This window comes from Drosophila miranda, chromosome XR (genome assembly GCF_003369915.1).
Source record: "Drosophila miranda strain MSH22 chromosome XR, D.miranda_PacBio2.1, whole genome shotgun sequence".
Taxonomy (NCBI): Eukaryota; Metazoa; Arthropoda; class Insecta; order Diptera; family Drosophilidae; genus Drosophila; species Drosophila miranda.
Window position 1 is genome coordinate 25178464 of NC_046674.1, and position 21785 is coordinate 25200248.

The 21785-nt window shown below is 43.2% G+C and overlaps 3 protein-coding genes and 1 long non-coding RNA gene across 6 annotated transcripts; 2 read left to right on the forward strand and 2 right to left on the reverse strand.

The window, feature by feature from the left end:
- Positions 1-13372: 13372 nt before the first annotated feature.
- Positions 13373-15026, reverse strand: LOC108153173 (mpv17-like protein). 2 transcript variants are annotated; one of them, XM_017282979.2, is made up of 4 exons: positions 14738-15026; positions 14583-14674; positions 13825-13937; positions 13373-13735 (listed from the first exon to the last, which is right to left on the reverse strand). In XM_017282979.2, exons 1-4 carry the CDS (start codon positions 14867-14869, stop codon positions 13473-13475), a joined length of 600 nt encoding a protein of 199 aa, XP_017138468.1. In that variant the 5' UTR covers positions 14870-15026; the 3' UTR covers positions 13373-13472. The 2 variants fall into 2 exon arrangements, with proteins under 2 accessions (XP_017138468.1, XP_017138470.1); XM_017282981.1 differs by lacking the exon at positions 14738-15026 and adding an exon at positions 14206-14352.
- Positions 15027-16545: 1519 nt separating this feature from the next.
- Positions 16546-17893, forward strand: LOC108153172. The gene is made up of 2 exons (XM_017282977.2): positions 16546-17193; positions 17247-17893. Exons 1-2 carry the CDS (start codon positions 16658-16660, stop codon positions 17764-17766), a joined length of 1056 nt encoding a protein of 351 aa, XP_017138466.1. The 5' UTR covers positions 16546-16657; the 3' UTR covers positions 17767-17893.
- Positions 17894-18336: 443 nt separating this feature from the next.
- Positions 18337-18693, forward strand: LOC117186394. Its single transcript, XM_033387135.1, has one exon. The coding sequence runs from the start codon at positions 18394-18396 to the stop codon at positions 18685-18687; it is 294 nt and encodes a 97-aa protein (XP_033243026.1). The 5' UTR covers positions 18337-18393; the 3' UTR covers positions 18688-18693.
- Positions 18694-18870: 177 nt separating this feature from the next.
- On the reverse strand, positions 18871-21492 carry LOC117186395. 2 transcript variants are annotated; one of them, XR_004471484.1, is made up of 5 exons: positions 21219-21492; positions 20854-21166; positions 20671-20791; positions 20177-20611; positions 18871-19684 (listed from the first exon to the last, which is right to left on the reverse strand). It is a non-coding gene; the product is annotated as an uncharacterized LOC117186395 (long non-coding RNA). The 2 variants fall into 2 exon arrangements; XR_004471483.1 differs by lacking the exon at positions 18871-19684 and having other exon boundaries at positions 20082-20611.
- Between the last annotated feature and the right edge of the window lie 293 nt (positions 21493-21785).

Sequence of the window (21785 nt, forward strand, 5' to 3'; positions counted from 1 at the left end):
CAACTGTATGCAAATTTCCATTAGCCATGCAAACGCAAAACTAGCCGCCATTTATCTGTCTAACAGCGGGAACGGCCAAGAGAAGCGAGCAGGGGGGACTCAGTCGGCCTGGCAGTAGTTGAAATTTACTGCCCTGCCCCTTACCAAGCGCACCCGGAGTGGTGCAGTGGTGCAGTGGAAAGCCCAGCAATAAGAGGAGCGGCAGCAGAATGGAATGTTGCAAGTTGGCAATATGCATACGCATTTTATGCGATGCAGCAAATGATATAGATTGGGGCACAGGGGCCCAGCGACAGCGGGGGGGTGCACGAGATACCGAGGCAGAAGGAGATGTGGCAGATGTGGGGCTGCGGGTCATTTCAGTGGAAATTTTATTGAAAGCCAGCAAAGCGCTCAATGGACCAGCTAATGGCGTTAGTTGGCCCAAATGGTCAAAAGGCAAGGGCAGACCGAGAGAGCTCTGTGAAGTAGCTTAAAAAAGTTAAATGAAAAGCAGCTGCCATACAATCTATCTTATTCTTCCTCCTTCTAATTCTATTTATAGTTCTGACTCTTCCAGCCTACCCAAAGGAAAAGACCAAAATGGTCTTGGTAAGTGCTTTAGTTTCCGACTTTCTTCTTCGTCTATATGTATGTATGTACATATATCCGCTACCTAGTGAAAAATTCGGCTTATGTAATAGTACCCTCTTCAAAGGTTCAAAAAACATATACTTATTTGTAGATTTGTCAATTTTTCAACAAAATTTATTAACGATTTCTTGCAATTAATTGAATGTTAACTAATTTAACCAATTGAAATATAATTTCTTTAACTTTGATGTAAAAAACTATTAAGAAAAAGCAAAAATTCACTTTTTCGGAATGTTTTTAGTACTTTTAAAGACATATATTCCTTTATTATTACCTCCTATAAGAACTGATCTCGGCTAACGGTATAATTTGTATAATTTTTTACTCCTGAAATCGGGTGCGTACGTTAAGCACGTAAGATACCTCCGCGGATTTATAATAATAAAAAAAAAGAAAATAAAAAACAGGACAGGCTTATATATATTTACAACAAATGCTTTACAGATAGACCTACCCAACTCCCACCTGAAAAACCACTGGTGTTTTTGGTAACGTAACGTCAGGTCATAATCTGGCTTATATTTTTAAAACCGTACGCTCGATTGTTGTCATTTTTGTTTCGGTGAATATAGCGTTACGCAATTACTCGTACCATTCAAACGTTATGATTTTTATTCAACATTGAATTTTTTCATTATGTTTTTTAACATTTTGTCTCACGAGCGAAGCGTAAGACCAGAATGGAAACGCCTCTAGGTCGTTGCAGTACTAACTATGTACTTCATTTGCGACGTGGCCGTATTACCATTTTGGAACTACGTTTGGGAATGACTAACGATAGCAAACAAGTAAATGGATTGAGAACGAAGAAAGCTCGTGAACATCCAACAACCTGCCAGCAGGCTCGTTACAAAGAGCATCAGAACTCCTGTAAATATAACACTAAAAATGATGCTGCGACGATATAGACTTAGAGTACTACTGAGAAAAGCCATAGGTTATAGGAAATATCTTGAATACCTAGTGGATGCTGCTGCTCCGAACAGTATGCTTTGTTTTCCTCCTTATATCTCATCCATGGCCGGGTCAAATATGTTGCTTCCTAATATTGTTCTCAGTGTATTTTGATCTGTCAGCTGGCAAAGAATTCACGACAAGATTGTTCTCAGTGCCTTTTTTACGATTTACGGTTTTTTTTTGTCCACTACTCGTCCTTTTGCTGTGTAGGCGGAGAGTTGACTCGCTCAGAGGATCAACAGAGACAAGAAGAAGAGAGTGCGCGTTGAGCATGTGGAGAAAGAGGATGGTAATTTTTTGCGTAGACGTTAATTGTCTTTGAGGGATGGTTTGGCATTGCTCTGGGAGTCTGTCCACTCAGCTGCCTCGCCGAGAAATTCGCTGAAACAGATCCAAATTCTAATGAGAACCCGACACACACATATGGATACTCGTAGTATGTATGCCAAGATCACCGAGATTGAATAACTATATCATCCGAGTGATGAGTGAGCTGTAAAAAGTCCTTTATTTGCTGGGAATTAAAGATTTATTTTTCACAGATGTCTTAATCATATTGCTGGCTTAAGAACTATCCAGATGCCAGTTTTAATTTTATATTTTCAGTAGAATTTTGTTGTGTTTTAATCTTCGTTTTAATTTCTCATTATTTTAATGCACATTCTTGGCGCTTTTGCTGCCATTATTTTGCCGGCACGGCGAATACTTAATCAGCTAGCCATCGCTTTCTGACCCTCTCCTCCTCCCACCCACTCCTCCTATCCTCCCATCCTCCAGTCTCCATCCGGAATGCCGCTCATTGTTGCTGCCCCTGCCTTTGCCTCTACTGCTAGTGCAGTTTATTAAATATGCTTTTAGTTTTGCAACAGCTACGCCCACTTGGCCTGGATGCTGGGAGCCGACCAGGCGACCGTATGGCAATACATTCCGCCAAAGGCAGTTTAGTTATTAATATTTAATGCGTCTGCATTGCGCATAATTACGCTCCACAGAGGAAAGGAGAGCCAGAGAGCAGAATTATTTTTGGCAAGTTATTTATTTGGCCTTTGGCGGCAAAAATAGAGCTATTTCCTGCACTCCGCTGCCCCACAATCCGCCACATCATTTTTACATCGCCGGCGGCATGGCATGGATGGCTAAACGGGCAAAAATCATATTTTGTTGGTCCAAAGTCAAAGGTTTTTTATTAATAAAACCGGGGAAAATGAGCAGATAAAGTGAAGTGGGAGGAAGATCTTGGCTATACACAATTTGAAATATAAATATTTACAATATTGCCTTAAAGTTTGCGTAAAAGTAAAGAAAGTCCCAATAATATGGTTTCTTTAAGTGGAAACTGACAACAGCTGGCTTTTAACTGTATTAAATATATCATTAACGAATTATTTATTATGTTTTGACTTTTTTAAATCTAAGTTTACATAGGTGTCTCACAAAAATCCCTGGCGAGCCTATCGCCTTTTTATTTTTAAATATTTACGTAGGCTTCCTTTTCTACTCTTTTGATATGATTAAAAATTATTTAATTGTATTTAAAAATATTATCCATGAACACAAACAACCTTCATCAGCCTTTTTCGCCTTCGAAATTCGATGACGCACCTTTTTTATAGGTCGGAACAAAAAGAAGTCTTTAGGCCCAAGGTCAGGGCAGTCAGATGGATGACCCACTGATTCAGTGATTTGGATGCTGTACTGTCGAATGAGGCGATTTATGAGAGCTCGAATTATAGTAGTAAAGTGCAATCAGTAATTGGAACAAAAACTTGAGCCCCACAACATTTGTAAGTATGCATAGATCCATGATTCGTCACATGTCACGAATAGCCGGCTTGAATAGCCGCGACTGTATTCGACGAGATCCTGGCAACAGCCATTCACCGACAGAATCAACCTTCTTTGGCTGACTCTCAAAAGACCCGTTCTGACCCGGATGCCACTATTGACCTCCTACACCCGTACAAGAAAACGCTTTTAATTTGGATTTGGCCAAAAAATTAGAAACTTTTAATTGGAGGTGGCGATTCGGACATAATCATGCAAAAAATAGCCAAGAATATGGACATAAACGGACAGCCCTTGTATAACTATCTACGCCTTATATCTAGATACACAATCTTTTGAATACATTTTGTTTTTGACTTTCGTAATAAATGAAAATCCAAACATTCAATGCGTTCCGCACTTAAACGCTCAAAAATAAATTTAAAGCAAAAATATGTCTAAGCCTAAGACCTAAAATAGCAACGACCCAAAAAATGGAAAGGCAAAACAAGAGCAAAATCCATTCAGCCAGGCTTTCTTTATTCCTTATAGGAAATGCAAAAAAAAAAAGTAAGAAAAAATCGTTGCCTCCCAACAAAATATTGCACAATTTCCATAAATCGAGCGGTCGTTTTTCCCCGCTCCCACACATGGCTGGGCAAAGGCGGAAAATGCAGCAACAGAAGTAGAAGAGCAGAAGAGCAGAAAAGCAGAGAGGCGGTGCGGCAGTGCGGCAGTGCGGCAAAGAGGCGAAAGCCTCACCAATAACAAAAGGCAGGCAAACTGTTGTTAAACTGTTGTTTAAACGCATTGGCAGTGGGGCAGGCCGAGTCGAGGGGTCGCGACGGGATACGGGGGGTGCGGGGCAGCTCCATTCTCCATTGTGGCAGCCACAAGCTGAGCCACACACACGCAAGCGGGCAGGGCGGCGATCTACTGCCGCATGCATGTATTGGTATTGGCATTGGTATTGGTATTGGTATTGGTATTGGAAAACCCTTTGATTTTTTGCCGCACCGCTGCAAACAGCAATTTGGCAAATCCTTTCACAATCAAAATCAACCGCAGATGAAATTTTGCCGAAAGTTCCACAGCAACGAGCTGCCGCCTGCCTGTACCAATGGTAAAAAAAAAAAACACACAAAAACGAAAAGTTTTTTAACTTTTACCAAAAATTTTGCCGAGTGTGCAAGTGTGTGCGTGGCTGTGTGTCTGTGTGTGTGTGTGTGTGAGTTGCGTGAGTTCAAAAATCATTCGACGGTAAAACGCCAAATTAGCGTTAAGTGTGGTCCTTGTAGATTTGCCTTCTGCTAAAGTCCTTGTGCTGTCCCCTTTCCGATGCCGTTGCTGTTGCTGCCGCTGTCGTTCTTGGTGTTGCTGTAATTGTTGAGGTGGCTGTTTCTGTGCGCAGGTGCTTAAGCATTTTACGAGCAACTGTATTCAATTTGGCTGCCAGCCTCTGCCTCTGCCTCTGCCTCCGCCTCTGCCTCTGCCTCTGCCTCTGCACATTACGTATACGCCGTGCCGTCTGTTAAATGCGCTTAAAAGTCAGGCCAATACTCGTAGGTTTTTGCTGTTGTTGCTGTTGTCTGCGTTGCCTGCCGGTAAATTGTAGTTGCTGCTGCTGCTGCTGTTTGTGTAATGAAAACTTTTACAACGCCATATGCAGGCTATTAAAAAACAGCTCGCTCACACACACACACACACACACATGCATACGAGCAGCAAACGAGCGAGCGCCTTGGAATATGCAATCAAGCTCATTTATACTCATTAAGCGCTTATATGCAGTGACGAAGGGGGGGTAGAGCGACTGACAGGGAGAGAGAGTGAGAGCTGCTGCGAGCTCACAAGGAGAGTTCAGGATTATAAGGGAGCCCGAGATGTGATGTCGGAGCTGTTTCAGTTGGGCCGCAGATTTGGTGCCGAATCCAGTAGGATAGAAAAGACCTTCAAAATTCAAAAGTAAGTAAAAACTAAGTAAATATTTTAAATAATCAAAGATATTTAAAAAAACAGGCTTTTATGACGAAACCGTTTCGCAGAACTACGTCTCGTATCTACCACTATAATCCCTAAACCGCTCCTGACTCTTAACAACTATGCGTGTGTTGTGTCTGCGCTTATTCCCGTTTTATCCCTGCCCTCGCTTGGCTCTTAACTTTAGTGCCTGCTAATATGTTTCTGATGTCTTCGCCCCGTCTCCAGCCACAGATCACCTACGGAATGGGATGGAGGTTATGTCTGGATGGCAAGCCGCAAGCCAGTAGACAACGCTTCCCCTCTTTTTTGCATAATGCATCCATATCGGAGTCGGAGTGAGGGTCAGAGGACACTAGACCTCCCCTCGCCATATGCTGATTACTTTGCCTTGGCTGCAGCCGTATTCGCCGTATGAATTGACTGCCTCGCCTCTCGCCCGCGCACCAGCAACCGACTTAAGTAATTAACAAATTAAAATATGTGTGTGGCAAAAAAACGAGTGCTGAAAAGTGCTGCAAGAGTTAAAGAACAAACTCCTTGATTGATCAATGGAAAAGTTATCCAGGTAAAAGAGTCACACAGGGCCAATCAATCGACGCGAAGATATCCTACTTATTTATTCAATGAAATGATTGCCGTTGTTAAATTTTGAAAGATTTGATGCTTGCACCCATATAATCGGCTGTATTAATGCTGCATTAAATCCAAATATGAATTTCCACATCAATTTCTGACAAGTTTTAAGAGTCACTCAAACATTCCTTTCCTACCCCTCCCGGCCCCCCGCCACCTCCACACAACCACGCCGGAGTGTTGGCCAAAATCTGTCCCTTCAAATGAGCACCATAAATAATTTAATTATCATGACGTTTCTAATCCAAGCGAAACCCCGTTCTACAAACAATTTTTGAACAGAAAACACACACGCCGCCAACCGACCACCGACCACCGCCCACCGCCAACCGCCCACTTCCTTTCCCAGTAATTTACGAGTAGCAACTGTTACATCCAATATACACCAACAAATACATACGTACTTGTAGGTATACAAAAGGAAGTCGCACTGAGCAATAATCAAAATTGCTGCAAGGCCCGAGAGAATGCCATAAATCATACGCCCGTTGTACACGAAAGCATTTGATGGGGCGTTAATTGTATATAAATAACATATTAAAATTTCCAGTCAATAGGTTTAAGCTGTAATTAAAAGTAATAATCTGGAGGATGAGTGTCCTTTCCTGGCCTTTCCTTTTCTCTCCTCTCCATTCCTCTCCATTCACTACGCTACCAACTTCGCCTGCTGGCGAACGGCAGACGGTGAAAAACTTTTGGACGAAAAGGTCAATTAAACTGCATTAAGTTTAATAACTTTCTGTGCCCAAAACAGTTACGAAATGTCTGGCAGCAGCAGCAGCCGGCCCCGCAAGGATGTTCGATTCGAGGGGTAGGGCTAGGAGGGTTCCAGGATCAGCCTTGGCGAGCGGATTTCCCACACACACACACACACACACACAAACACGATCACACAACATATTGTGCGGCAGACCACATGCAGCGTCAACAACAAACAACACCTGTTTATGGTTTTTCGTTAGCAAAAATTTTACAACTGCCAAGACGGGGCATGTGATAGAGCACACCCACACACCCTCACACCCTCACAATCACGTACGGGAACGTTCGTACATACAAGCCAGGCCAAAAGTTTTCGTTGCCAACTAATTTTTCCTGTCAAATGCACAGACGACAACAAGGAACCCCACGCCCAAAAAAAAAACTCCAAGAAGGAGAGCTTTAGCAGATGGTCCGACTTTGGGACACCTTCTACTCACACTACGCTCTGTGCACTGCACTGAGGGGAAAGTATTCCACAAGCCACGACGAATGACGATCGATTCTCCCAGATTTTGTTCAGTACAGAGTCACATCTTTTCGAACACAATACACCCTTGAATTCCACTCTGCAGGGTATGGGGGAGAGGAACACCCAAAAGGAAGAGGACATTATGCTGCGGAAGAAGCAGAAAAATAAGCTGGCGGGAAAGTCCTCGCGACTTGGCGTCTTGGGTGGCGGTGGCGTACATCTCTGGCTCTGGCTGAAGGTGAAATTAAATGTAAGCAGTAGAAAGGATAAAGGTATACGTATGCGTATGCGTATCCGCGCATGGACTGACATCTCCGGGCTGCCACTGTCTGTGTCTGCGCTTCGGCTTCACGCTTGATTATGCGTTTGCATGCACATAAAGGCAAAAGTCAAACACGGGACACACCTCGACCCTTCCTGCTTTAACACAACAGGGAGACCCCTCTGATAACCTTTTTAGTATTACTTTTTATGCACGCATATTTACATGATTCCTTTTTGACAGCAGGTGTCGGCCTGGCAGTGGAAACATTTGATGGCATTTCCAGCTGCAGATCAGCGACGAGAAAGGACCACCTGCGCAGCGTGCGTGCCGTAAAGGCTGTGAGGGCTGAGTGGTGGATGAGAGAGGGTGGCCCCCACTATAAACAATTCGATATGTGTGTCATTTTGCAGCATTTATGCGAAGCCCGTTTCCTTTTTCATTTTAATTGTTCAGTTGACCTAGTCTCTGCAGGGGGTTAATAAGTAAGCACTTGTAAGTATCGTGTATGCTATCGTTTTCAATTAATCGTGCTACTAACTGATGGAGATAATGGCTAATTTCATTGAAACGGAAAGGTAACATATCAAAGAAAATATGTACATGCGAGTGATTACTCTTGGTGATTGCAAAAACGCTCACACATGAAAAGAGCCAGAATAAACTCGCTTAGCATTGTTCGCTGTTGATTTTAAACCACTCAATCAGTGCCTTTATTGTGGCCTTGCTGCTCGTTTTCGGATTGGGGGTTTCGGGGGTTTCGGGTGTTTGTTACTTCGGCTTAACAATGATCGTATCGAAGTCGAAGTGGCCTTCGGCTCTTTTCGCGTCCAGTCAGCAGCGCATTTAAGTGTGTGCGTGCAAGCTTTTAGGGTGATTTGAGTAAGTGGGATTGCATGGGAGTAAGTATTTTAGTGCATGAGAGATTTTTCCAGTTCTATGCATACCATGTTACATATGTATGAATAATAAAGTTTGTGATTATTGATCATCCTTTTGTTAAAGAGTTCCAATTAAGTTTCACATTATTTGTAGGCCTTATGTATTAAAAAATTATTGAGACATCTTCTTGAGACGACTTCTGAGATGTCCAAGCAGATAAATAAGGATCAAGTTTGACTCTATGCCGCTGACTGTACCAACAAAACACCTTTGGGATGTAAATAGTGCTTTTGTTTCACTATACAGCTCTTACTTGATTTTATCCTTGAAGAAGGTTCCTGATCAGAATGACGATCAATGTCTGATTCAATCCATAGCCCCTTCTATCTCGTTGAAACTTTGTACATCTCTCTTTTTGCTGTACTCAGAACATAGGACTATAGGAATAATGTATAATAGTATTTCTGCGATAGGAACTGAAACGATCGATCAAATAAAATGTCTCAGAAGCTTGTCAGAAAAACTTGCTGTTGCTGTTTCTGATTTCACATTCTATATTTTAGAGGATTACCACAGTGAGTCTAACCACCAATTGACTGAAAATTCATTTTAGGTCTGAAATAACACACCCAATTCACACATTCCAAAGGTAGTTGAAGAGTCGATAAGAGCTGCATATATGATTGTTTCTTGAATCTTTTATTTATTTACAGTCGATTAATTTAATGATTTCAAATGAACAAATCGGAATTTCAAAGTAGTCGATTCCAAGGAAAAATTGGCCCAACTATGAACTAGTCGATTGGCTATTTTACTTCCAGCTCATTCTCGGTTTGCGTTCGCGGAATTGACCCCCGAGGCACTTTAAGGAGAGCACGAGCACACCGACAAGTCCTCCTTGAGTGGACTCTCCTACCAACCGTTGTCAGGCTCTTATTTTGTTATTATTCCTTTGTTTTCGCCTCGTCTTTCTTTAATTATAAAGCTACACGAACCCAATTCAAACACACACACACACACACATATCTATAGATATATATATAGTATATACGAGAATACAGAGGTTTTTATAGCACCACAGCCAAAAAGAAAACCAGAACAACAAAAAAAAACTGGATAGCGTAGAGAAGGGAAGGTCAGAAAAAAACCCATATTCCCATTGGCATCAAATTGTCTGCACGACAAGGTAACAGAGTATTAAAAATTTCAGCACCAGCAGAAAAATGTTCTGACCAGAACTCGTCTGAGATCCTCCACAGTCCAGACCCTCTCTAGCCCTCAACGGCCATGGCAACCCAAGCCGCTTAACGCAGCCAACTGCCAAATGTAAATATACTCCAACCCCAGCTTGGCAGAAAACCGACAAAAAAAATATAAAACTTTCTTAATAATACAACGAGCACAAAAAAAGACCCAGCTCGGTCCAAGGCGACGCAGACCCGCGAGGAAAATGCGCATTGTTTTCAGCTTTTCAGCGCCCAACCAACAACCGAAAGCGGAAAAGGACCCTGGCTGGGGGGCCCAACATTGGGAACTTCAAAACTTTGGCCATATCCCGCGGCTATGAACAACAGCAATCAATTTTCACATGCCGGCAAACAAATGTGCCGCACCAGGATGTCCCACAGCCCATCCTGAAGGCAGAGGGGGGCTTTCTGGAGAGTGCCAGAGGTATCTGGGTAGCATGGCAACATCGCGCAGACCGCTACAGAGGGGTACAGAGGGGGAAGTGGATGAAATTTATAATGCAGCATCGTGTGAAAGAGCCTAATGGAACTATCATCCAAATGGGCAAAGCATCGGACATCCCCAAAGCGGCGGCCAGAAAGGAAATCCCAACATAAGAATGGTAACAATGGAATCATAGAAAAGCGTTGAGCATTACTCAATATTTGAACCAATTACAACTCTAAACCAATCAAATAAAGCACTATTCATATCACATACTCGTCTAAATATAATTTGCAATTACTCCTAGACTTCCAATCGCCATCTATACGAACGACGATCCGTCTCCACTTCACAGAGCCAACGCTCAGCATTGTGTCAAATTTCCTTGTCCTATGCTCCGACCATGTTCCATCATATTTGCCAAGCGCTTCACACCGAATCGAAATCAGGATTCTAGAGTGGAGTGGGGACGGGGAAGGGGGCGGGGGCACGGGCGTCGGCGTGGCTCCTTACGTTGATTAATTTCTCGTTTTTACGCCATTTTCTATTTGTCTTGTGCGGTAATTACGACAAGTCCATGTCGAGGATGGATACCCAGGATACCCAGGCAGTCGCCCGGAAGCCCCATGCCGCGTGTCCAAGATAAACACGAAAATTCCCGAAGAAAGAAGCGCGTCCGGATAGTCCGGTGTCCGCTGCTCTACACTCTGCTGGACGGAATACATCCGGTAATTGAATCAAATGAAGCAGAATTAGTATTAGCTTCTTATGGTCGGTATCGCTCACGAGCTGCTTCCTCTGGCATAACTCTGTTTATTTTTGTAAATTAATTTTTAATTTAATGTACGTGTTGTGGGCGACGCGACGCGACGCGCTAGTTTCACGCCACGATGCCCAGAGCTGGAGCTGAAGCTGACGCTGGTGCTGGTGCTGAAGCTGGAGCTGCAGAGACCGGAAGTTGGCTGGAGTGGACGGCTTCCACTCCCACTCCCACCCGGCAAGCCAAACAGCGGCGAAGGACAAGCAAAATGGAACGAAACAAAACTGGAAAGCCAAACGGGGACCACGAAGTTGATGTTGAAGTTGGAATGCTCTACGAGGACATACAACTGATTTGGTGATTGCAAATTAAATATAAACAAAAAATAACGTAACACTTACATGTGCACACATATGATAATGGAAGGGATTGCCAACTATTTATTTATTTATTTTATCTATTATGCAATATGAATGCGAGGACTGAACCGTTACGTGGCCCTTGCAACACCAAGCCGAAGACTGTTGGGCGGGGGTCCCAGGCAGAAATGCAGCACCGTTTTATAATTCAAAATTAATATGAAATATTTAATGTGTATGGAGATCCGATTCCAAGTAAGGTAATCTCCAATTCTATAAAATAATAATAAATAATTTAAAAGTCAGATCATTTAAAAACCTACAATTTCACCAAATACTGAAAATATATTCAAACAAATTTTAAAAAAGAAAAAATAGAAGAGTACGAAAGCACCGAATTACATCGAGCCTGAACCAGAATACTTTTGAAGTAAATAGACTTTTTCCGCACCCTCTACCACCGGACTGTCTCTCCCCCGCCCTCACCAGAAAATATAAAGTAGGAAACGCAGTTTTCCGCTGGTCAGCAGGCTGTCGAAAAGTAAAGCCAAGTGGGACGGGAAGGTGGTCAACAGCATACTCGTAAAGCGAAAAGACGACGAAATACTTTTTCAAGATAAACGGAAACAAGCCAAGATGGAATTAATTTTCCGCTTTGAACAAACAAGCGGATGTAAATAAAAAAAAAAAACAACAGCAACAAAATATATACTCGTACCAGCAGGAGAGCAAAAAAAAAAGAAAGGAAAAGCAGTGCCGGGAACCAGGAGCCAGAGACCAGCAGCAACCTAGAGAAACCAGCGAAGACATCGCCGCCAAAGTCAAAGTCAAGGGGAATGGTGCGGACAGGGGAGAAGTGTGGAAGTAGCTAAAGAGGAGGCGTCGCCACAGCTTAGACCGTTCTTCTTGTTGTTTTTTGTTTTTTTTTTTTACTCTTCCAATGGACTGAAGGTGGTGCTGGAGACGAAGGTGGTGGAAGGTCGCCCAGAAGCTACGATGTCTGCCAAGTTTAGCAAGTTTCGTCTGGACAAGGGCTGGTCCTACGTTATGTGCTGTTAATGACTGTACAAGAAGTTTAATTGTGTGACTCTCTAGGCAGGGCCCGGAGTCTGTGCAGACGGAGGCAGTAGGAGGAGGAACACGCTGGGGATAGGGATGGGCGTGGGCATGTGGTAATGTGGTAATGCTACACACACGGATATTGACAAATTGCAATTTAAATAGACAGCAATAAGTTAAACACACACACACACACACACACACACACACACACGCGCGTGCATTTGGAAAGAGGGGTGATGGTAGGCTGGGGGCAGCCGAAAACACGCCATCTCTAATTAGTTTAGCACAGTGCGGAGGCCGTCGCGGCGGCGGAGAGACTAGAGATGAGCAATCATTAGGAAAAAGTTAATGTGTTAAGGGAGTAAACAAATACATACGCAGAAAGGGATGGCAATGACATGAAACATAATCAATGAGGGAATATGCGGATATAATGATGCATGGGGTAAATACATACACACACTCCCGGCTGCTATATGCTATAGATCTAAAACAAACATCCGTCTTAAATGTATCTTCAATGTATCTGCATCAAAAGAGGTCTACAATTAAATGTCTGCGACTATGATTGTATGACTATATGGCTCCTCAATAATATCAATTGAATGAATCTTCCGAAACTACCTTCCCTCCTTTTTCTCAGCATTGAGGAACTGAAATAAATTGTATTGTGGAGATCTCAGAAACCAGCTAGAAACACATTCCTACCCTATGTATGTGTGTGTGTGTGCGACCTACCCATCATGATTTCAATATCGTACCATCTACCATCTCTAGATCGAACTTATACTACTCCATGCCCGTGCATTATAATACACGCCTAAATACATTAAGGCATTTTACGGACAACTCGCCCCCAACGCCATTCCCATTTCCATTCATATAAAGCACAATAGTTGCTATCTACGCCACTAGTCTGAGGCGCTGTGTGTTTTTGTTTGTGTGCGGCAAATATTGATGGAAACATTTACGCACACACGCACACAATTAAACTCGGATGGGGCGAGGGAGATGTACACATGTGTAGAGCATAAGTAGTAATTGATGGCTTTCCTTTATGGGAACATCAATCATACGCTCGATATGCCCAACAATTTGCAGTCAGGTAATACACATACATAACTCTATATAACAACTACATATGTACTCTATGTAGAGCTGATGGCCGATTCCAATTCCAAGTACTTCCAGGTTTGTCTTTATTTGCCAATGCAGCTTCCAACTCTATCAAATAGTAGGACTACACACTACATCAGTATATCTTCTGTACAAATCTCACGTTTGGACCTTATTTGTGGTGTCTTCAGCTGGTGTTGCTTTTGTTGTGGTCGGCAAACTCTGTCGCTTGATCCAGCAGAGAATATTGACCCAAATCAAGCCACAAACGCCCATATAGATGACACGAAAGCGTGGCGCCACCAGGGAAAAATTCAGAACCTGAGCAGGCAGCCAGAAAATACAGGAACGTACAAAAGTTGGCAGAAACTTCTCCCGCAATTCCAGAAGAATATCGTCACAGCCCTCCATGATGGACATGCCTGAAAGAGAAATTGTTTTAGATTAATAACAGTAGTATCGAAAACTTGGATAATTACAATGTGTTGGCTACCCTGGAAGTGAAGCTTACCCGCATAGAAAATAGTCAATAGATAAGGCGTTAGTATAAATTGATCCAGTACCAATTTCCTAACAATAATGGTCTTGGTAGTGCCAGGAAAAGTGCGATCTAACCATTTATACCTATAAAGGCGGTCACAATTAAAAATCAAATTACACTTAAAATTGTCGAGTGATTTTATATGTAATATTTGCATAAGAAGCATTGCCAAATGAGTTTTTGTGTGCGTGTGCTTGTGGGGTTTACCGAGTGTTAATAACCTTTTTATATGCATCTGTGTATGTTTATATATGTAAATATATGTAGGTACCATACGCAATCTATTGTGTACTGTTTCAGTGTTCAGTGTTTGGTGTAGATTCACCTGAGTTTCCATCATTCTCCACTTACATTATATGCATGTTACAGGTCGTACTCATATGCCTCAATTTCTTAGTGCTTAGCGTGCTTTTGGTGGAAAGCTCTTTCGTCTCTTTTTATCATAGTCGAAGAAAAAGCTTTTGTGCTCTGGTGCTCTGGTGCTCTGATGGTGTGCTTCTAAAGAGAGACAGAGAGTACATATATGATGAAGAGACTGAAACACGTGCTGCAAAGCTTTCCAAAATAGTAAACAAATTGATAAAGTCCCGAACAACAGCAACAAATGGGGGAATATACATATAAAGAATGCACATGTAAATATGAGTCAATTAAATGATAATATGCGGTGGGGTAGTTATGTGGCTATGTACACATATATTCAAGTTCAGATGCCGTTGGACACAAACCAAGCATATAACGTTGGGGCATAGACAGCGGTACCCATCACTGCGTATCTTCCTATCGTTGCATAATCGATGTCCTCACGCTCTGCCGCCGGCTACAAGACACATAAATCTCATTAGAAATCTCCAATACCACCCCCCGCCCCCCACTCACTTACCGCCAGCCAACGCTTGGACAGCACCTGCTGCGAGTACTCGGCGCCCACATACAGGCTGCCGTAAATGGCACTGTTGGTCACAAATGGATAGCGACGGAAGATTCCACGAGCTCCAGCCACAAAACGAGCCATCTCAAACGGGTCCCTGCTTTAATTTAAATCTCTTTTATTTGTAACAATTGAGCTGTGGCTGCAGAAATTTCCGCGACCAGCCGCGAGCGCAGTTGAAGCTTTAATGCGGAAAGTTCCCAAAACAACGGCTCAGCTGTCACTGAAGACCGTTGGCGTTGGCGTTGGCGAGCGGGAGAGCACAATAGCGTGCTGGAGAGCAAATAGTACATTTGAATGCAGGGAAATGAAATAAAAAAAGTTCTTTGAGGGTCAATATATATGGCGCTCGTTGATTCGGAAAAGCTTGGCTATGCAGTTAATTATATTAGCTAACTGCGAGAGCGGTTTATCACCTAATAGAGATAAGATTTGCTTTGATTGAATGGGGTGGACGGCGACGACTGAACATGGACTTTACAGTGCACCTTCGAACGTGTGAACCTATGGGTAATTCAGACATACTCCTAGAATATTGTCTTGGCGCTAATTCTAAATTCAAGCCTTTTTTGTTTAAAGGCATGAAACATTTTCTTTTATCGTAATATATTAATTTGCTATTGATGAAACATTGAGATCGTATTGTATTCTAAGCAGAAAATGGGTCTTTAATGCATCGGTCTCGAGAGCTGGTTTCCAGTACGGGTCGTACAGTCGATGTATCATCAGATGAGTCCTCGATGGCAGCGTCACTACCCCCGATGACCCACCATACGCTGAACTGATGACATTAACATGGAGAAGTCCTTGACATTTTTATCTGGCAGTAATGGATTTATAAGCGATGAATTTCACAAAAAAATCATGGATTTATAAGCAAAGTCTTTAGCGAAAAAGTAATAGATTCATTTATTGTCTATTTATTTAGATTTGCATTTAATTTTGTTCTGTGGTGTTCTGTATCAAAAAGTTATAAAGTTGTGTCACTGTAGATCAGCGGTGGGCTGTTCATTTGCTCCCAAAAAAAAAACAAAATACGAGGCAAAATATGTTTTGGGGGTTTTTTTTCTGTATTGGTTGTTGCCCACCGCAGATAAATACAATATAATTCGATTAGATATATACTTCTATTTTACTTCTTTATTCTTTTCAAGTCCCGACTATGTTAGTTGGAGCATAAAGAAATGTGAAAGCAAGCGCATAAAAGGAGCGCATAAAATAATGTATATGCAGTGAACTAGGTTATTCCTAACCACATTTATGTAACGATATTGAAAAAAAGGGCCCGTATGAGATCCACCTCTATCAAGGACATGCAACTTTAAGTCGCTCCCCTCCCTCTCTCGCTCGCTCAGTTGAACAGAGAACAGAGAAGAAAAAGTAAGAAACAACAAAACTTTTTCGCATAAAAATGCAGTAAGTATATCAAGTCTTGGAAAACCCTTTTTGCCTAATGGCAATTTACGCACGACTAACAAACGCACCGCACAGTGGATATAGTAAAGAGAGGAGAGAGGAGAGAGAGAAAGAGAAAGGGAGCAGGGGTAGGGGTAGGGTCAGGGGTGGGGGTTCCCAAACATACGTATGCGAGGCGTACAGGAAGGAGCCTTTCGAAACGACAACTTTGATTGAGTGTCCGGGAAACTGGAGGCAGAGGTGTTAAAACTGAAACCAATTTAAAAGTTGTGCCGAACCATATGGAAAGTGAGCTGAAGGGGAAACAACTTCACTGTGTGTGTTGCTGTGCTGGGCTGGGCTGGCACAAGTAGGCACTGGCACAATTCCTTGCTGACAAACCAGATACAGTCAACACACACGCACGGACATATACTAAAGTCACCCAAAGTCAGGTGACAAAACGAAGGCCCCAGGATGAACCTGACTGCCATAGTCAGGAGTCTGCGTAAAAGTTTAGGGCTGGAGGCGAGTGCCTCGAAGCAGTACCCAGACAAGGATGAGCAGAGTTCGACCTATTCAGGTGGAACCTCTACTTCCACGTCCAGTTCCATTGCCAGCTCGCCATTCGCCAGCGAATACGAAAACACTTTGGAGGAGGATAGCGATCGTCTGCCCATTTCAGTGCCCCAGCTCAATCAGAGCCGTCATCCATACAAAGAGATGATCCAGCAGATCCTCTATCAGGTCAGTGAGCTGGAGCACACGTTCTACGAGGATCAGCAGCAGGAGTTTAAGCTGCGCATGGCCCTGGAACGACAATCGGATAGAATACAGGAGCTGCACTTCTCCCTGGACACGGAAAAGCAGCGCAATAGCCGACTGGTGCAGCTGCTCCGCGGCATAGACTCCTCGGGCGAGAGTGAGCCCGAGGAGAGGATGCCAAGTGGATCCCATGTACAGTCCATTGGAGAAATTTTCGAGTCCATTAGTCCATTGCTCATGCAACAGCGGTACGTACGGCCTGAATGTATCCCCAATGCCAAGTGATCGTTGTCTCCCACAGCTACGATGAGCTTTCTGTCTCGCATCGTCAGAGTCGCCGGCAGCTGGCCAAAAAGGAAAAGGCCCATAGACTCCTCAAGTGCGAGACGGAGGAACTTCAGGCCAAATACGACCAACTTTTCGATGAGTACCGCAACGAGCAGCGCCGCGTCGAGACGCTCTGTTCCCGGTTCCTGCAAATACACTCAATGAAAAAGAAGCAGATCGACAATCTGAAGCAATCTTTGGGCTATGCCAGTGACTGCATCTACCATGCCCAGGTGGTTATCGAGGCTTGCTCCCATCGGATAGGTTCGGGTACCGCTAAAGAACCCCTTCATAACTTTGAAAGGACTCTGGGGATCTTTATGGATTCGTTGCCTAACTGTGACTTGCACAAACTTAACGAATTCCAAGAACAAAAAAAAAAAGAACAAGAGTTGACCTCTCGGACCTTAACTCTGGCATTGGCCGGTAATACTCGTAAGAGTGAGGCATTATCATCCTCAAAACAACAATATCGCAGGTCTTACGAAAATTGAACTTTTTGTTAAGCTTTATTATCTCCTTGGTGTTAGGTTAATTTTGATCGTAAAAAAAAAAAAATTGTTTCATTATACTTACTAATGAAAAGTAAAAATGTACCAAAAAAAATGTTTACGTAAAAATAAAAATCAATTGAATGTAAATTATTATTTTGATATTAATTTTGGCATTATTTTATATCATTTTGTTTTCAATTCATAAATTTCAGTCACCTCAACGACGTTTTGGAGGTAAGACCGTATCCATTTACGGCCATCCGTATATTCCAGATTCTAAAGATGGTCATAAGATCTACTCAAGCAGTTCTCAAACCTAATTTTTGTCTCGAGTAATATATTTATTACATATGTATGTATGTATGTAAAGGAGTATTCAGAGAGAGAGACCGATGGCCAGCAGCAGCGACAGAGTGAGATCGCAGCCCCCTCCGCATATGAAAAAGAGCGAGAGGGCGAGATCGAGAATCGATCGCCCGAACATAAAAGAAAGGGCCCCTGGAAGAGGTACTTCGCGCTGACAATCGACTACTATCGTCGTACAGAAACTTTTTGCTTGAAAATTCACAACACCGATAGTATTCGAAGCGAAAGCATCACAAAGAAAATTGTACAATAAAAACAAAAATGTCACAGAGTAAGCACAAAAACGACAGTGTTTTGGAAAACAAGCGGCAGATACAGACACAGGAGTCTGTGGCAAGTCAGCATGTTTTGGAAGAGGCCAAATCCGATGCGACCCCCAAGGAGCTACCACACGATGAGACAAGACCAGCAACGGATGTTACTATTTACAATGCCTATAATATGGGAACAGCTTTTGGCAACAAGTTCCCTTGTTCATACATTCGCTATATAATGCAACGTGTGCTTACGGAGAGACTGATTAGCGAGAGTTACGTTACGACGAAATCAATCTGAAGATGAAGGGACAGGGCTGTTTCTCTGGGGCTCGGGCTATATGGGATCAACTCTCAGATGATTATGTTTCCTATGTCTTCGACGGTGGTAGTTTTTTTTTGTATTGCCAGTGTGTTTGGTTGTTATACGTATTAATTTAGGCACAGAGGAAGTCAACTTTCAAATCCCAACGTTATATTTATAGCTTTAAAAATACAGTTTTATTGTTTCTAAACATATTCGTCTGGACGATGATTATCCATTTTTTAACGTTTTAACCTACTTTCGCACCCCTTCTGGCTCTCAAAATGTCAGAATGATCTCCCTCCTTTTTAACATTTGGTTTAGCATTTGCATCGTTTTAAAACACCCATAACATCAATTGCTGTTGGGTGTCGGGCTCATATTCTTTTATCCATGATTAGTGACCACGACTGCATTTGGATATCACATCTTAGCATCAATTGACAAGAGCTTTTTTTTGGGCGATTGTGAATTATGAAGTATCCCACAAGAACAATTATTTTTGATGGCCAAATGTTCATGCAGAATTGAATGTATCCTGGTACCTGGTTAATCCCCTAAAATCTTGCAATAGCCAACACCCCACCGAATCTTTTTCGGTACGACAACCATTGTAGGACGACCGTCACGAGATTCGTCGCAGCGAAGGACATTACTGAATTCGTTGTGCTAGTTTTTCGCAGGTGCTTTGTCACGAAAAGCTGAACTAAGTAAAGTAAATCTAATCACAGACAGCACAACCGTACAGAAATTGCTATAAGCAGTATTTGGCCACTAAGTCAGTACATATTATGGGAGAGCCTTATGATTTATACAACTTACAAAATATAAATATTTCATACCTAATTATACGTAAGCCACAGAGTTGGTATCGGAGCTGATGACTGCAGTATTCTCTCTCTCTCTCTCTCTCTAGAGAGACAAATAGAGAGGAACCACGACCACTAGTTATGATTTCATGTTAATTGTTGCTCTCCGTTTATCCTCTATTCACCTATTAAGCATTTTATTAGTTTTAGAATATTTCATTTGCTTGTATTTTTCCTCAACAGTTTTTTATTCTCTTTCTCCCTCTTCTCATACCAAAACCAGCTGTATTTCTGTCTCGCTTCTTTCCGCCGGCAACGCGTACGGCACGAGGAAGTGTGTGTGTTAGAGAGAGAGAATGATTAGTCGCATGGAAAGGTTTGCGTAGCGACTGCAATTTCATTTGTTTCTATTGGTTATAACACTGATCAAATCAAAACCAGATTCGGCAACCTGGTAGATATAGTAATTTTCTATGATACTGCGTTTTTGGTTTTTTTTAATCTGAAATACACTTGTAGCAGTGCCATTATCACAGGAATCGGGGTACAAAATTTGGTTGCTCTTGCTATTATAGTCTCAGAGATCTAAGCGCTCATCTGACGGACAGACACAAGGACGGACAGACAGACATGGCTATATCGGCTCGGTTATTGATGCTGATCCAGAATATACATACTTTATGGGGTCAGAAGCCGCCTCCTTTTGGTGTTGCACACATGCACATCCACCACAAAACTAATATATCCTTAAATACGTGTTTCTTGTTTCATTTCATTAGCTGGAAACAGGCTTTCCGGTCCCACAAGATCTGGGCCACTCGCACCTCGTTCTTGCTGAAAGCGTTGGCTCAGCTGGTTTAACTCAGCTCCTTAGTTTCCTCGCGGCTGGGTATGCAAGTAGGCAAGTAGGCAAGCTGGCTCCCGATGCCTCTCGAGCTCTTGGACTGTTTGACCGGACTATACTCCGCTAAAAACCTGGCACACTCGTCCAGAGCCTTTTCGCTCCATCTTCATCCGCTGCTTGGTCGCGTTGCACCTCAAATGAAATATCCTGCAGATTCTCTACTGTATTTTTAAAGTCTTTAAAAGGGTGTGCTTGACGGCGTGCTTCCCTGCGAGGAGAATACATTTCAGTATGCAGTGATTTTAAATTATTTTTGGTTGTGCTTACTGCTTACTGTTTTATTTATTTTCTTCGATGGAGCCAGTAGAGCTCGATTCTTTAGGCCATGCGCCGCCATGCATCGGCAGAGTTCCCAGCCATCGCAGAGCAGGGCGGCCGATATGCAAAGCTGTGGGAAGGTGGAAGTAGTTTAGTTTATGAATTGGGCAGATATCGTGTCTTTCCAATCACCTTGTTGATGGCACACTGAAAATCTCCTGGCCGCTTGCAGCAGTCGGGCCGACTGTTGTCACAGGTGGTACGATAGCAGATCAGAGCCTTGTCGCTGCCCTCGGCTGACTATCAGCTGAATCCGCCGGGCAGTCCTTTCGTCTCAGCGCTAGAAGGCGGATATACAGTCGTTGTTCATGTCACTACTCCCGCCACTTAAAATTATCTGTCCGGATGGCCTGATGATTGCCGACATCTGTCCAGAATAGCAGACGCCTCGCCTTCATGGCATGCACGGCAATGATGCGAGGCTTCTGCAAGTTCGCCCAAGAAGCTAAAAGAGGAAACGTTTTAGAACACAGCTCAATAGGGAGAGAGAGCTTCACCTGGGCACGGATATTCTTGCCGGACACCAACAGCGGCACATTCGGGCAGTCTGGCGTACCTGGGGGGATGCAGGGCACATCCTTGGCGAGGCTGCGGCTCTGGCCAGTCTTGATCAATGCCCCCGGTGCTCCAGTCGCTCCAATACACGTAGTCCTAGCTGCCAACCAGTACCGACACTTGTTGCCATCCAGCATCTGAGCTCCCGGCCATGATTATAGCTCGGACCCGGCGTATGGAGTCCGCGGGGAGGGGGGCGACCTCATACCATTACATACCGATACACCGTAAATATACCGTCGGTTCAATTTTTACCTCAAAAATACCGAAAACGAGGGGGAACGTTGTGAGTTGCTGCGGACACCGCAACTCTACAGTTATACCCGATACTAAGTCAGTATGGCTCTCCTCCGGCAGACGCTGCTAATATTAAACGACACGACAAGGAGTGCGTGCGAGAGAGACAAAAAATCAGTCTGAGCGTGACGTCGGGCGCTGCGTAGCCAGTGCAAATTGATTTGTTCCTTTTGGCTATAATCTGGTCTGATCTGGTCCAGATTCAGCAATCT

What these genes read in the sequence shown, in the direction of transcription:
- LOC108153173 (XM_017282979.2), bottom strand. Translation starts at nt 14,869, where the DNA reads ATGGCTCGTTTTGTGGCTGGAGCTCGTGGAATCTTCCGTCGCTATCCA. An exon ending in TGTCCAAGCGTTGGCTGGCG is followed by an intron (nt 14,675 to 14,737) that starts GTAAGTGAGTGG and finishes TGTGTCTTGTAG; the next exon opens with CCGGCGGCAGAGCGTGAGGA. An exon ending in ATTGACTATTTTCTATGCGG is followed by an intron (nt 13,736 to 13,824) that starts GTAAGCTTCACT and finishes TTTCTCTTTCAG; the next exon opens with GCATGTCCATCATGGAGGGC.
- LOC108153172 (XM_017282977.2), top strand. Translation starts at nt 16,658, where the DNA reads ATGAACCTGACTGCCATAGTCAGGAGTCTGCGTAAAAGTTTAGGGCTG. An exon ending in CCATTGCTCATGCAACAGCG is followed by an intron (nt 17,194 to 17,246) that starts GTACGTACGGCC and finishes TGTCTCCCACAG; the next exon opens with CTACGATGAGCTTTCTGTCT.
- LOC117186394 (XM_033387135.1), top strand. Translation starts at nt 18,394, where the DNA reads ATGTCACAGAGTAAGCACAAAAACGACAGTGTTTTGGAAAACAAGCGG.